The sequence below is a fragment of the Anarhichas minor genome, unplaced genomic scaffold (assembly GCF_050575085.1).
Source record: "Anarhichas minor isolate MPS153535 unplaced genomic scaffold, ASM5057508v1 ptg000058l, whole genome shotgun sequence".
Taxonomy (NCBI): Eukaryota; Metazoa; Chordata; class Actinopteri; order Perciformes; family Anarhichadidae; genus Anarhichas; species Anarhichas minor.
In genome coordinates this window covers 9,435,014-9,450,308 of record NW_027466504.1, presented here as the reverse complement: position 1 = coordinate 9,450,308, position 15,295 = coordinate 9,435,014, and the positions used below count along the sequence as shown (strand labels likewise).

The window sequence follows — 15,295 nt, the reverse complement described above, 5'->3', positions numbered from 1 at the left end:
CCCTGCTCTGCTTGGCTCGGCTCTCTCCTATACTGGGAATATGGCCGGCTCAGGGAGATTTGTCTTAGTGAGGCGCACTGATGGGATATGTGCAGCGCAGCGCCGCTGATGAGGACTCAGGTGGTGCAGTGTTATTTCTGCTGAAGGCTCCTCTACTTTATCACCAGGCAGAGCGCAGCATCCAGACAGAGAGGGGGAAAGGGACTGTGGCACGTGCCATGTGGAGACAAAGGGTTCCGGTTTGCATAACATTTGCATATATACATCTAGCGATGTTGACAGTAGTTATGGGTTCAGTGACCTCAACAAATTTGCCTTGGTGACCAGGGAGAGTTAAGTTAGTGAAACCTGAGAAGACTGCAGGTCTTTTCAGTTTGTGTTCTTCCAATCTGTTCATCCCTTTGATTAATTTCGTGCCACAAAATAAAAAGCGTTAAAATCATATGAGAAAGACGACTTTGTTTCATCTGTTTCATCTACGAAAGGTACATTTTCATTCATGTCTCCGTGTCAGCCTGGTGAGTTAAGCCAAAGGGAAGATTCATCTTGAAACAGAATTCAAATATTTGATTTCTATGATCTTGGGCATGTAGGACCTTTGTTAATATGAAGAGAAAAGAGACCCGACTCTAATCTCTGATGCAACCAAGAGACAGAGTCCCTGGCGCCTCTCTTAGGCATACGTAAAACACCTTCATGAACACTTTTGCTGGGCCGTGGCTGATTTTCAAGGAATATGGTTTTATGAATAGAAACCTGAGGAAAGTAAAGTAAGAATGCATGTGGCTGCCTAATTCATCATGAAACAGTTCCCATTTTACATCACAGACAACTCTGTCTCGACTCTGTGGAAGTTGGCAAGCAAAGTTCATGTTTAGAAATATCCACTGAACTGGAATGTAGGAAAAACAAAATAAATATGCACTCTGTCCATTGCGCTCTCTTTTGCCAGCATGGCAACTATTTCATATCCTTAGAGTTAACTTCCACAGCAAACCTGTGTAGCTAAGGTGTTTTGTTCTGGCGAGAGAGAGTGAGAAGTAGCTGCATTCCCTGATAAAGCGAGAAGAGGTAAGTCAACAATATGAATACAAGTCTGTGCTACGATACATTTCCATTCGGTGTTTGCAAATATATGGGTAGGTTGTAGGCACATAGTGCAGACGACACCAGTTTTGTTTTTCCTGAGAAAGCTTTTATTGTGAAGAGGATACCACAACCTGCTGTTATTTTGGAGCCTTATTATCTATAGTGTTGTTGTGTTTTGTTTTTTCTTCCTTTGAGCACTATTTTGCAAGAGTATGCGGCCTGGGTTTGATAGACATATGCTGACAGAATTGTAGAAAAATATAAAGTACAGCTTTTATTCCCCTTGAGGAAAGAATTGTATCATTGGTCCCACTTTGCTTCCCTCAGTTGCGGTTGGTCAAGTTCACATATCAACACTCGTCATTCATTTTGATGAGCTGTCTAGCTTGAAGCAGCATATAGCCCGAGGCGGAGGTATCTGGCACTCGTAAATTCACCACAGGTGTTGGAAACATAAAGTCAGGAAATCTGCTATGGAAAATAAAAAAACGGCAACAACAGAAACATAAAATGCCAATGTTTTTCTGTTTTTGAAAGGTGTTTAAGAAAGATTTAGCATCTAATTTCTTTTTACAAGTATTGCCTGGAAACATCTTTAAAATATGTTTATAAAGAAATCTTCCTTTCAATAAAACATTGATAGGGTGCAGAGAGAGTCTGCTTGCTCTAAAGACCCTTATTATAACAGACAAGCATGATGGAATCATTTAAGAACAATATAACACAAAGTAGATTAGATGATTGCGGTTTTGGCAGCAGGAGGAAATCATTAGGTGCAGCACAGTTGAGGGCTGCTCTAGTTGAGGGCAGCAGCCCTGTGTGTTCATCTGAAAAGGGAGGGGGAAAGAGGGTTGTCACCCCATCAGGGCCTAGAGGAGAGGTGAGGTGACCCGGGGTGGAGGACAGAGTAGTGCCCCAGGACTCTAGGCGCCAAAGTGTGGGTGTCAAATGGCCCGGAGCTCCTCTCTACACCAACACTGGGACACGGCAGGGCTGTGACCATGACCGACTTTGCAGCCCGCAGAAGGAGACAGAGACAAAGAGCGATGGGAGGGTGCTGCGTAAGGAAGACAGGCAGAACAAGAGGTAGGAAGAAAGAGAGCAGCCTCCGTGGCACAACAGACGATGACCTTCCTTGGAAACATTCCATTTAGGTGATGCCATGCTTTGTCCTACATGCTATAATTAGCACCTGACATTTCACTTTTTCAAAAAAACATCCTGAAGAGTGTTTCATATGCAAAAAGTTTAATGCTCAACCAAGTTTCTCAGAGGCCTAAATCTATTGTCCTGTGGGCTGGAAGTATTTTTACATTTGGCTTATCATCCATGAAAATGGTAGAGGAAGGCTATTGTTGAGTACAATGCACAGTGTGTGACTCAGTTAAATGGGCTACGAAGCTCCTGCTCCCTCCGAGCACACACTCTGCTACCCACTGATACAGCACATTGCTCCTATGTACCTTGAAATTCCCAACCCAGCTGGACTAAGCTCCCTGTAGTAAACCCTAGGTCTTAAGAGAAGGGGGGGGGACTTGCCCAGGCCATCTCTGGCAAGCTAGCAGCGAGCCATCGCTGTCGAGAGATAAGGTGCCATGAATGTCTCCAGCCTTCCTAATCCTTGACAGGGAGCCGGAGTATGATGCAGGCTGGAGGGAAATTTTTTTTAGCTGCTTGACACCTTTGATCTGGACAGTACAGTAGAATGGCAGCGTGGACATACCAGTAGAGCTTGGGTGGATTACATCCGCATATCTCCCACAGCCACCAGTCAGTGCAAAAACTCCTCCGTCAACAATCCTCAGATCTGTCACAGGGACAGATGAGCCAAAGGTGGAGGGTGAGCAGTGAGCAGGGAGATATTTGTCCTCAACAGTGGCATTGCCGTGTTGTGGGCCCCTGATTGTTTTGATAGGGATATAAATGCATGTGCGCTACGGCATCTGTCAGGTAAGTACTAGACTTAATGTTCATGTCCTTGCTTTTGCCTTGTGCCAGTGAGCTATCTGCTCGGTGCTTAGATGGATCTCAGCAGACCCCTCCTAGTGGATGGGATCTCCACAAGGCTAATTTGTCCACAATGCATCTTGAAATGGGATTTTTATGTACGTTGCTTTGCTTGAACAAGTATTTCAGCCTGTGTGAGAGCATGTGTGTGTGTGAGAATGACGTGTGAGGGAGAAAAAGAACACCACAAGGGACGAGAGAATGTACGGGAGGTACAACGAGAGAGGAAGGGATACAAAAAGAGAACATGACCTCTCTAAGTCTCGGTAGTTGGACGCTTGGCACTGATCTTGTGAGACATTGAGAGGTGTCTCCTCTTCGGAAGGAATAATCCATTTAAACTGGGGTCGCATGGCTGTGATTGATGTGCAAGCAGGAGCAACACTTAATAACCTCTACCATGCTGGGTGACCCTGTGGCCCACTGTGGGCACCAGTTTGTTTATGGGTGGTACCTCCGACACACTATCCCTGCAGAAATTCTGTTGTGGCTAATGGGCCGGACTGAGGGATTGGACTGTCAGCGCAGTGTGAGCCCTCATTTTTCTTTCCAGGCGTCTAAGGTACCCCCTGCTCACCCCTGCTATACCCAACCTCCCTGTTCTGCCATCATCTGTCAATGGTGACTGAGTCTCCTGGAATATGGAGGCGTGAGAGAGAGTGTCAATTAGCATTAGCTTTTCTGACAAATCAATTTTTCTCACCACAAGGGCTTTGGATAACTCGTTCCTGATTCCTCTCCGTCACAATGTTGGAGGCACAATATTTGTTTTTCTACAACAATTCAAGTGTGAAAATGGGTCAAGTACATGTTCGTAAGTATAGTGGGTGCATGGCCATGTGCACATATTAAACTATGGCAACTTGTATGCGTATTCTTCAGGGACAGAGAGAAAGAGAGAAATCGGGATGACGTGCCTCTTACACTAAAAAGTTTTTGTTTACATTGCTGAAATGGAAGTTGACCTTAAAGGTTATCTGAAATGTACAGAAAACGTCAAAACGCCTGACAAGAGAGCAGGGCCCCTTTCAGAACATGGCAGTACTCAAGGGGCACAGGGAATAGCCATATGAATAACACCACAGCACGGTACTATACTGTAGTTCCTTTGAAAGTCCCTCCTCTATTTGACCTCTGCTGTGTGAAGATCTTCAGTCTTAATCGGCAGTATTGTTCTGTGCAGATGCAGTTATGGGAAGCGCTAAGCGCTAAGCCATTTATTGAACAGGCTGTTTAATCCTCCTCTGCTGCATGCTTGGCTCTGCACAGCCTACCCCTTTGATGCGAGGGGCGTCTGGTGGAGCGCTATGACGGGCTCCTACTGGCAATGCAGCACAGGGCACCGGAGTGAACCGCAATAAGCAGTGCCCTCGTCAACAACGTGGAGTACAAACAGTGTCCCTCTCCCCCCTGCATGCATTTGGCCTGCCTTTGTGTCGCTACAATAGCGCGGTTTCACTCAAAAATGCCACATATCCATTTTGTAAATAGACCTGTATGTATCCATCACCCGACATTCTTCATTTTATTTCTTTAATATGACCTGTAAAAGTGGTATCACTGTCAACAAATTTAAATTTAAATTTAGTAGGACACTAACGAGTCAATCACAAATGAGTCAGACACTAACGAGTTAGACATTAACGAGTCAGACACTAACGAGTCAATCCTAACAATTCAGACACTAACGAGTCAGACACTAACACATCAATCACTGACATTTCCAACATAAACGAGTCAGACACTAACAAGTTGGACACTAACAAGTCGGACACTAACGAGTCAGAAACTAACGAGTCAGACACTAACAAGTCAGAAACTAACAAGTCAGACATTAACGAGTCAGACACTAACAAGTCAGAAACTAACAAGTCAGACATTAACGAGTAGGACACTAACGAGTCAGACACTAACGAGTCAGAAACTAACGAGTCAGAAACTAACAAGTCAGAAACTAACAAGTCAGACATTAACGAGTCAGACACTAATGAGTCAGAAACTAACAAGTCAGAAACTAACAAGTCAGACACTAACGAATCAGACACTAACGAGTCAGACACTAACGAGTCAGACAGTAACAAGTCAGACACTAAGGAGTAAAACATGTGCTGTAGGAATGTATTTTGCAAGATAAGAAAATATGAGAAGAAATGACTTATCATCACTGACTAAAAGTTGCAATGAAATAAGGAAGGAAGGAAGGAAGGGAGAATGAGAGAAAGGGAGTGAGAAAGAATTTAAAACTTCTGCTTTTCTTATCATTAACACTTCAGTAATAGCCATTTTGAGATGTGTGCATTGATAGGTGGCAGAAAACGGACAATATTGCAGAGAGAGATGGTGAGAGGAAATGATTGGGAGTTGCATATACGCAGTAATATATGTGATGGGTGGAAAATGTTCAGTATCCCAAGAGGGAAAAGTTCTTCTATGCAGCCCAGAGTATAATTATAAACATCTAGTGATTTATAAGCCTGAGGGCTCTCTTCAGTACACACACTGGGCTGAGCTAACAAGTGTATGCCATGCTGTATATCACGATGCGTGGCCACTTGGACTATCTCAAACCCATTCACATGCATCGAAGTTTAAATGTGCCGACTGGGTATTTACGTATTGAGCTGCAGCTGTATGGTGGTTCAATCTCTGCTGAATAGAACTGAAGTGCACCATAATTAGCTATTTATTTTTTTTCGCTTCCTAGATGTTAATAATGTGGTACATGCTCTTTGCCCAGAAACTGGGGAGAAAATAAAATAAAAATAGTTTAAGGGAAGTTACTGTATCACTGTGTGTTTATCGCTGGTTTAATAAGCATTTTGTTGAGATCTGTAATCAGTGATTTGTTAATCAGTAAGTGTATGTTGAGAAAGGAGTAGGAGTGATGAATAGAGAGTGCATAACTTTGTTCCGACATTTCAGAGAAAAACAGATGTAAGGTAGTCAGTAATTCACATGTGTGCAAAGAGGCTTTTAAAATAGAGTGAGGTACTTTTTTACAAATGAGTAGATGCTAACATAACTGAAGTTTAGAGGCTTCCATGATCCTAACGCATGCTCTGGGATGCTGTTATTAGTATTTGCCGCTTTTAAGGTTGAAATCCTTGTTTAACTTCCTGCTTGTGGAAAGAGGAGTGCATGATTGCATTTCCAAAATGTGTTTCTTCAAACAATATATTACGTTTGGAAGTCAAACTCAAGACGAGGCGCATCCTTCAGCACTATGCAGTCATCTGTGGCTGAAATGAACAGCAAGCCAGATGGCAAGTGTTCAACTGTCAAGGATTTTTCACACACATCTATATATTTTTGTATTTTTATTTTTTTAATAGATTGCAGTTTTGATTTCACGTTGGGATGTGATTGGCTATTTGCATCATATAAATTAGACGTGGTACGACGATGCGACTCACAGAGGCAAAGCTGTGCCATGCGTGATATTTGTGAAAAATCAAACAAAAATCTGTTATGACTGATGCTTCGCTTGCATCTCGCAACTCAGCTGCGTGTACAGTTGAACAGCCCAGCATCAGGTCTTCATTAGCGGCCGTTCATTAAAATAACTCAACTGTGCTTATTTACACCATCAGTGCTAGAAAGTACACAACTAAATTGAAAACAGTAAAGTAACACCAAAGTATTATGTTTTTTTTAAAAGGATGGCAACTTTGTTGTGAACAAAACCCCAACACGATTACACAAGTGTGAGATATCACAATAATATTATGTCTGATGTAAACCTTATGTGGAGTAAGCACAGCGCAGAAAATATAGCTCAGAAACATACGCAGGGTGGGAAAAAAAAGCAACACATAACATGATATGAATTGTCAAGCATCTGAGCAGAATTAGGGCCACAGAGCAGCGTCAGTCCGTCTTGTTTTTTCAGTGTTTGAGACGTAGATTACATTATTCTCTCTGAAGCTCTATCCAGCTCTTTCAGTGACGGATAAGTAAACCCATAAAGGATTTAGCTTTGGTGACTGGAGAGTTCACTTTGGTGTTTAACAACACATCGGGCCCAGTTGCATTATCATCCTTGTATATGAACTGTGCATTGCAACATGTTGTGGGAACAGTGGTTGCACCATAGGGGGCACCTGGTCTTGTAAAACGGTCTGACTTACCGTGGCTGTAATATGCTCATTGAGAGTGATCAGAGCACATAAAGACTCTCACGAGATGACTGGCCAAACAATTACAGATCCCTGGTCAGGTTTAACAGTTACAAGCTCACATTGGCCTTTTTTTTTTAAACAATGGCAAAAGAACCGTGGTTCACTAAATATTCATCTTGGTCATTTGAGAGTATATTCAAAGCAAATATGTCTTGTACAAATAGCAGAGTTGAGACTGCTTTTATAGAAGCATATTGCTGCTGACTTGTTATTGACAGCGAATGAAAATTAGCATGTTTATTAATCCTTACATATTTGGCACCCACTGTGATTATTAGAGCTTGTGTGCAAATTCAATGAATGGCGTCTACTGTAGTCAGAAGAGTGAGAAAATAATGATGTCTTTCAAGCAGAGGCAGTTTACTATATTATATAAACTCCAGTTGTTTCTCTGCATCCAGCATCATTTGCCGTCACAACTTCAAAGCCTGTTTATATCGCCAAGTTTGGCATGTTTTCAATGTGACTTTGTTTAAGTCTAATTAGCACAATAGCTCTTTGCCAGCGATGCCTTGCTGCGTATCAGGCCTGGTCCCATGAGGGAGCACAAGCATTGTTCGGGGTCTACATTTTCTTCACCTCATACTAGCTTGTGTCTTTGTGCAACACGGAGTAAGGTGAACTTGTTGGTATGTTACAAACAAACTGTGTTCTTCTTCAAAGACAAAGCCTGTACCCCCCTCTGCTTGATGTAGAATGTTGAGTATAATTATTTGTCCCCTTGGGGAAATTCATTTTTTCACTTTTCTTGATTTACACACACACACACGCAACAAATGTGGAGATATGTCAGAATGATGGGCCACAGCGCAGCACTTCAAGCAGTTAGGGGTTGGTTCAGTGCATTGCTCACATGCCCAGGAGGTGAACTAGCAACTCTCCAGCTGCCAGTCCACACTCAGTGTTTGGTCTGTTCAGGGACTTCAACTGGCTACCCTCAGGTTCCTAAGCCAAGTCCCTACGACTAAGCTCGTGTGTGCAGACTGTTATGATAACATATGTATGGAAAGCAAAAAGTGAAAAAGTGAAGTAAACAAAATAAGAAGGATTAAGCTTACCATAGATGCCTGTGGATATACATGGGAAGGCCTGTGCGGAAAAAGACAGAGAGAGAAAAAGTTAAAAACATATTCACATAGATGGAAAAAAATGACAAAACAGCAGAAACTTTTATCCATCTCATTGAGCACTCGCACTACATCTACATTAAACTGTAGCCATTGAAGCACACCTACTGTTTACCATTGTATTGTTTGTTGTTTACCTCTACTGCTTCACTTGCTCATTCCCAACAGGAGCAATTTACAGTCCCATCGGCACAAATCCCTGCAATGCTAACGCAGAACTGCACACACACACACACACACACACACACACACACACACACACACACACACACACACACACACACACACAGAATGTACTTTTCTCTTAACTTCCATCAACAGGCACATTAAATTCATCCTGGACACGAACACATTCACAGATACACACATTAGACTGATTATCACGATCACACCGCAGCACTAAAGAGGCTGTTGGACTGTTGGAAATCTTATCGTGCTCGGTTGCACCAATGATCATGATGGCCCATTAGTACTTATTGCCCATACTCGATGTCCATAACAGTGATATTTGCATATGTTGCTTGAGGGAACGGTGGATCAGACTCATGTGAATTCAAAAGGTAGGCGTAGAGTTTGCTGCCTAATAATCTCCAGCACTTCAATATCACAATGAGGACGATTGATCCTGTCTGTCGCCTGCAGCCCAAACGCACACACAGGCCTTCTCTTCCACCGATGCCTCAGCCAAGGACTGAGGCTGCTTCTCACACAAAATGTAGTTTCAGCCTTTTGATGTATGTCTTTAATTTAAATGACGTTAGATAGACAGCTTTCATTCTGTGTAAAGTCAACGCAAACTCAGCTGGGTCTCAATGACAACAAGGACATCACAGCCGGAGGCTTTTCAGCTAATTTCATTCAAATGATGAGAAAACTAAAGACAAAATCACAAAGCCGTTGTTGCCCCATTTGGATCAATAGCAGAAATCAATGATATCCCACCAAGCACCAACAGCAGCTAAGGACATATTCACAAAACAATACAGACATGCAGAGAATCAGGATGTGTTATGAATATTTTCATAAGCTTAAGAGCAAAAACCTACAAGTATTTATGGCTGTCTTTTCCAAAAAGATTATAAAAAGTAACCACCTTGTAATAGTTCTTGCTTTGTAGCACTTTGCAGCAGACATATTATTCAAGCATGGCTTCATAGCTGAAAATAGTTTCATTATTCTTCACTTCTGTGGGCAAATATATTATGATGCATAGGCCTCGCTGTAAGCTTCCCTATTTCACATTCATCTTTTTAAGTATATTAATAAACAGTAAAGAGAAAGGATTTTTTCCAAAGGTCCTATTTGTCCTCAAAAGACGCTGAATACGTGCTTTAGTTCCTGCATTCATCAAAAGGCGTGTCCACAACAGTAATATAATAAGATGACAAACGGGGGGAAAAAAGGGGGCAAATTTCTGCTAGCAGCTCACAACTGGATGAATAGAACACAACAAAACACTACAGAGATTCATCAAAGAATAACACACATATGTCAAATTCTCTCCATGCCAAAACTCAGCCCAACAGTTTGCTTTGCCACACTGACCCTGTCAAGTTGTATTTAGGAACATGCTGTTGCTCGTAGAAGTGCCAAGATCACTTCATTTAAGAAGTGAAAACACAATTAATAGATCTGAAAGATAACAAATACACGTCTGTTCGTAAGATGATTGTACAAACAAGTCAGAGCTCTATTCTGGGGAGTCTTTTCAAATGAAAGAAGAAATGAATGCACTTGACATATTTTGAAAGTAAATAATTGATTAAAAAACTGATAAAATATGTAGACCCTGTTCTCTAAAGCAGCACAACCTTTGACACCCTCTTTGAAAAGCAATGGTCTGTTTGTCCTCGCTTCATGCGGAGAGGAATGAGTCTCTGTTTGTGCTCTTATTTACCAGTTTTCAGGTTCCGCCTGTCAAGGTGAATCTTTCTTCTGTCGGATGATTTAAATCTTTGACCGAAGCTTTGACCTTTCCAGATGACTGTCTGGGTCTGACACAAACCACAGATGATGAAGCGAGGAGAAGCATGGACATGTTTAGTCCAGTGCCAAGTGCTGTCCATGGCACATATTGAGACTTGAGGACACAAAATGGTGAAATAAACCGATGGTATCAGAAAGAAATCATAACCGAGTGCGAATCGGATGTTTGATTTTAAGAAATTTGTATTTGAAAATCTCAAATGATGTCGAAATTAATAACTGTACAATCAAATCAGTGCTTCGTAGACTCATTGGCAGTGAAAATCTCAATAGACAAATTATGCCAATTCTACATTTGGCAACAGTCAATACAAACAGGAATCAAGTTTTACTCCAGCAGGGGGGATCTATTGAAGCCGTGTAATAATAAGGAGGAAGTCGACTGATTTTAATCTTCAGACAAGAAGAGCATTATTTCCTGTCGATGCCGCCAACCAGTCTCAGCTGCCAAACTGATCCCGAGCCAGTAGCCTCATTATCTTCTCTCAGCTGGAAGGCCGCGATGTCGCTCTCCTCAACTTGAAATTCTGCTCGGATGGCAACTACACCTTAACACATCTGTAGCAACGACATACCATCAGCATAATCAATGAAAATCTTATTAGTTCCCTGGCTGATCCAAGGAAGGGTTATTGATCTTTCGGGTGTGAAAATGCATTGTGTAATCACTTAACAGGATGCTGTAAAGACTTGACACCTTTGTGGCACACGCACATGTCACTTACTTGTTTAAAGGACGGTTATTGCAAAAAGGGAAGACACGTATATATCCAATAAAACTGTAAAGCCTGGAGAGCATGTCGGCAGACACACTTCTAAAATATGCACAAATTATTAATTACCAATAAATAAATATCAACATGCCAATATTACTTATGAGCTTCTATAAGTTTTGTTAAAATCACTAAAAGCCTCAGCTGTTGATTAACTAAAACTTCCCTAAAGTCAAGGTGAGTGGAGGGAGAATGTTTACTGCGCATTTATTCCCATGCAGAGTCGATGAGTGTTGGCGGTCAGTCCTCAATGGAACTGTTAAATCAAATAGAGCTTTAGCTCTTTTAGAGACAGGAAACGAATGAGTCTTTTAATTTGTTAAAGCCGCATAAAAGCCAAGAATACTACAAGTGAATGCAACAACGAGCTACAGCAGATTTCAGAAGCAGCCACAGCGTGCGACACTGTAAGACGAGCTAAGCCTCGTTCTGTTTCTTCTTCCACGTCAAGTCTGGGCCACCGTAGAAGCTATTGTGATAGTTGTTAGCGTACATACCTGTAAACCTGCTTACATTGTATAAGGTCCAGTGTTAATTAGGACAGTCAGCGGTATATGTGACCTATGAGTCGCGGTTTAGGTTGTTATTTCTATCTCTGGCTGCTCATTAGCAGTGGCATGTGGCTGTGCCTGACATGTTGGCTTGTTGCTGATTTTCTTTGCTTAGGGAGTGTTCAGAAATTGGTCACCAGGGAAATTATTCTGTTGCTCGGGCTCCTCCCTAATCTATCACATCACTTTAAAGTGGAGCACCTTTCCTCTCTGCGCACGTATTCAGCTCACAGTACATTAAGTGGCTACAGTGATCTCTGTTGGAAAAACTAAACTTCTGTTACATTCATGCATCCGTTTAATGAAGCGTTGATTATAATTCACATGCATTTACTGTAATATTTAAGTATTTAAATGTTTCTAATTGACACAACCACCCCTGCTTATTAAAACAATGATTTATTCACTTCAAAGTGTGACTAGAGTTTTGCAAAGACAGTGCTCATAAAACTAAGTCACTTTTATTCCACTGAGGGCATGATAGCCTGCAGCTTTCAGTCATTTGTTAAGCAGCAGGAAATGACACCGTAAAGATGGCTCAACCTGTGGCAAATAGCGGCTGCCCTGCTGTAGCTGTCACCTTCCCATGAGCGGACAGGTAGAGGTAAGAAACCCATGCATGGGCACAGGGACCGCAGGACTGCCGGGGGAGCACCTCGTCTCGGCTGGCTGAGTAAATAGCACTGGACACGGGGTGCTGCCCCCCTAGCTTGAAGCCTCCAAGCCTGTTTGCAGACGGAAGCTCTGCTTATAAATCACGGCAGCGAGGGGAGACCTTGTGCAAATGCGACCACAAGTATGTTATTATTCACCACTGTTGCCAGTACAGTGTGGGCTTACATCAGTATCAGTATCACAACATGAAGCCCAGAGAATCCTCTTTGTTGTCTGCTGTTATTCTTTAAGCATGTAGGTCATGCCTGGTGTCTGTCTGACTCCGCTACCTGCTGCTGCTGCTACTGGGAAGAGCACGTCACGGTTACAGGTCAGGATATTCAAATATGACACATTAATACCCTTTTATTCTGCATAATACCGCACTCCATGTTCTAATGTGAGAGCTGATTGTTTGAGTGTCATTGTGCTAAATGGAGGATGGAGAAATGCAGAGGGTGAGAAACCTGGAGCCTAATGACCCGAGTCCCACCACCCGCTTTTATATCTGGCGTGATCAAGTATAACTATTATCACAATAATATCTGAGTGTCCATTAAGGACTCAGCACCACTGGCTGTGTTTACATGCAGGGTCTCACTTACTGGGCCATAAGACTCTGGAAAAACAGCTTATTAAGGATAAGATGTTTGCATGCAACTCGGCTGATGGAGTCTGTGTCGTTATGAATAAACCAAAACAGAACATTCTCGTCCTCCTCTACGGTCCTGTCTGCAATGAAGTATGAAAATGTGTCCTTAAGCAACAGTAGGTAACGTCTCATACAGAGGAAAGAAATGTCAACCCAGAGAATAGAAATTGTAAATAATCCTTAACACAATGTTTTTGTTGACTTCAAAATGTATCTGTCGTGGTGTGTGAGTCTGCAGCAGCAATGAAAACAGTGAAAGGGGTAAGATGTTCCCACCGCACATCTAGCAATTTATTATTGAAATATGCCAGCCATCTAAACCTGGTCTTGTGTAATCCCAGTGTGAGGTTTAGTGGGTTATTCTAATCCAAAATTAAATTGAATATGAATCATTTCACAGAAAGATTACTTAAATAAGGATTATCAGAGTGTGTTGTGCATGTAAACAAGCGATATGTTGGTAATGTGCACGATTTGATGAATAATAAGAGATGATTGTAATAATAAAAAAAAGCCTGATGGATGCGTTAAGATACATTAGTGTGTATTGGGGGACTTCCGGTTTACAGTTGTTGAACATAATGAACTCTGTTTGGCCTTATTAAAGCTCAGTGTTCTATGATTGTGTTTATCACACACCTGCACATGCAACCGGGGGAGAAAGACTGCAGCATGTCCGTCAGCCAAACATATGAGATGAGATGAATGGGCAGAAAAAAAGGCGTAAATGCTGAAGCCTGTGGATAGGGCAGAGCAGTGGAGCAAATACAAGCAGCCACTGAACTGATGGCTGCTTGATTCATTGGTCCATGACCAGCTGTATGGTTGATGAAGCACAGTTCGCCCTGAAGCCCAAAGCTACAGAGCACAGGTACACTAAGAGGCAATATGGTCATTACATTGGCAACTAGAAGAAACTTTGAACATAAAACTGTAAAGTCCTTGCAAAGATTGAACATACATATACTGCATATATTGCAAACCAGTATACATTTATTATTCATATCACTGTGAGTTCCCACAGAGGTCTGCTGGTGACACTGATTCCCTCAGTGTTAAAGACGGAGCATTTAAAAACGGCATAAAGATGATACTACTCTGAACTGAGGGCACATGCAACCAGGCGCCTGCTGATATTTATGTATGAGTACTCCTGCTCAGTACCAGTTGAAATGATATCACTGACCACTGAGCAACAGTGAGGAAAAGACTAAAGAAAGGAATTCACATCGGTGGGACAAACTGACTGACCTCTGCGTGACCCGCACATGATTGACAGAACTGAAATGAGTAGGCAGCGAACATGTCGGGTAAACTCAATAACAAAAATGTATTCCTACTATTCCACTGTACTGCTACTCTGTACAGCTGCAGGCATGCTTCCCAGTCAGATGCTTTCTGTTTTCTTAAGTAGAACTTATTGATTAGATTAGCATACTAGTGGTGGCTGAAATCAAGACTTCTCTGCGGGCTGATCTGTAATGTTGTGGAGTAGAGAGAGAGACAGCCTCAGACTGACAGCTGTGGTAATAGAGCCGTGCCTTTGTTGTCTGATCAGGAATCCTTGTGCCTGTATTTACCTCAGCTGAAGGGGAAACCAGGACTGTATTTGAGACAGGTTGTTATTATCATATTTTTTGTGAGAAGCCTCACAGGTCTTGCTTGCTGTAGTAATTTACTGTTAATGGAAACTCACAATTTTACCTATCAATCAAGAACAACACTTCTGCAGAGAAAGAGGGGAGCATGACTGTCTCACTGCATGGTGGAAATAACAATGACAAATACTCATTATCCCAAATTTACCCATGAGCCATTATAGTACTGGCCATTTTTTATTAGTTTGAGACCACCGTCTATTTAAATATCAGCATTATTTCCCAATTCATGGTATCTCACATCTGCTTCCTTTAAAGCCTTGAACTTTACTTTGATTAACATCGTTTTTTTCAACATGATTAAAATGGTCTTATTCATTTTTTTCACTGTATTTATTACAAGAGCGGTGACATTATAAAGTGTAGGAGGCGTTTTGATTGGATTCTGAGATGTAGGCAAAGAAAGCAGTAAATGAAGGGAAAGAAATGCATCTGTGGTAATTCTGAGCAAAATGCTTGATTTGAATATTTGAACCTCAACACTCAGCAGTGTAGGAGACACATCCTTCAATGTGCCTCAGGGCCACCAAAGCCTGTGATTATTCCAATGAGTGTTTAAGAAATGTAGAGCATCGTGTGTAGCATTAGACGTCATTTGCATTTTGGAAGCCTAAATTACA

General features: G+C 41.9%; 1 protein-coding gene across 3 annotated transcripts in view; it reads right to left on the bottom strand.

Annotated features, from left to right (window-relative positions):
• Window positions 1-15,295, bottom strand: part of macrod2 (mono-ADP ribosylhydrolase 2) — a 377,161-nt gene that overhangs the window by 85,079 nt on the left and 276,787 nt on the right. For all 3 annotated transcript variants that reach the window (XM_076077082.1, XM_076077083.1, XM_076077084.1), the window contains exon 7: window positions 8,333-8,363. In XM_076077082.1, the coding sequence (XP_075933197.1) occupies window positions 8,333-8,363 (31 nt within the window). The remainder of the gene's footprint in view (window positions 1-8,332; window positions 8,364-15,295) is intronic.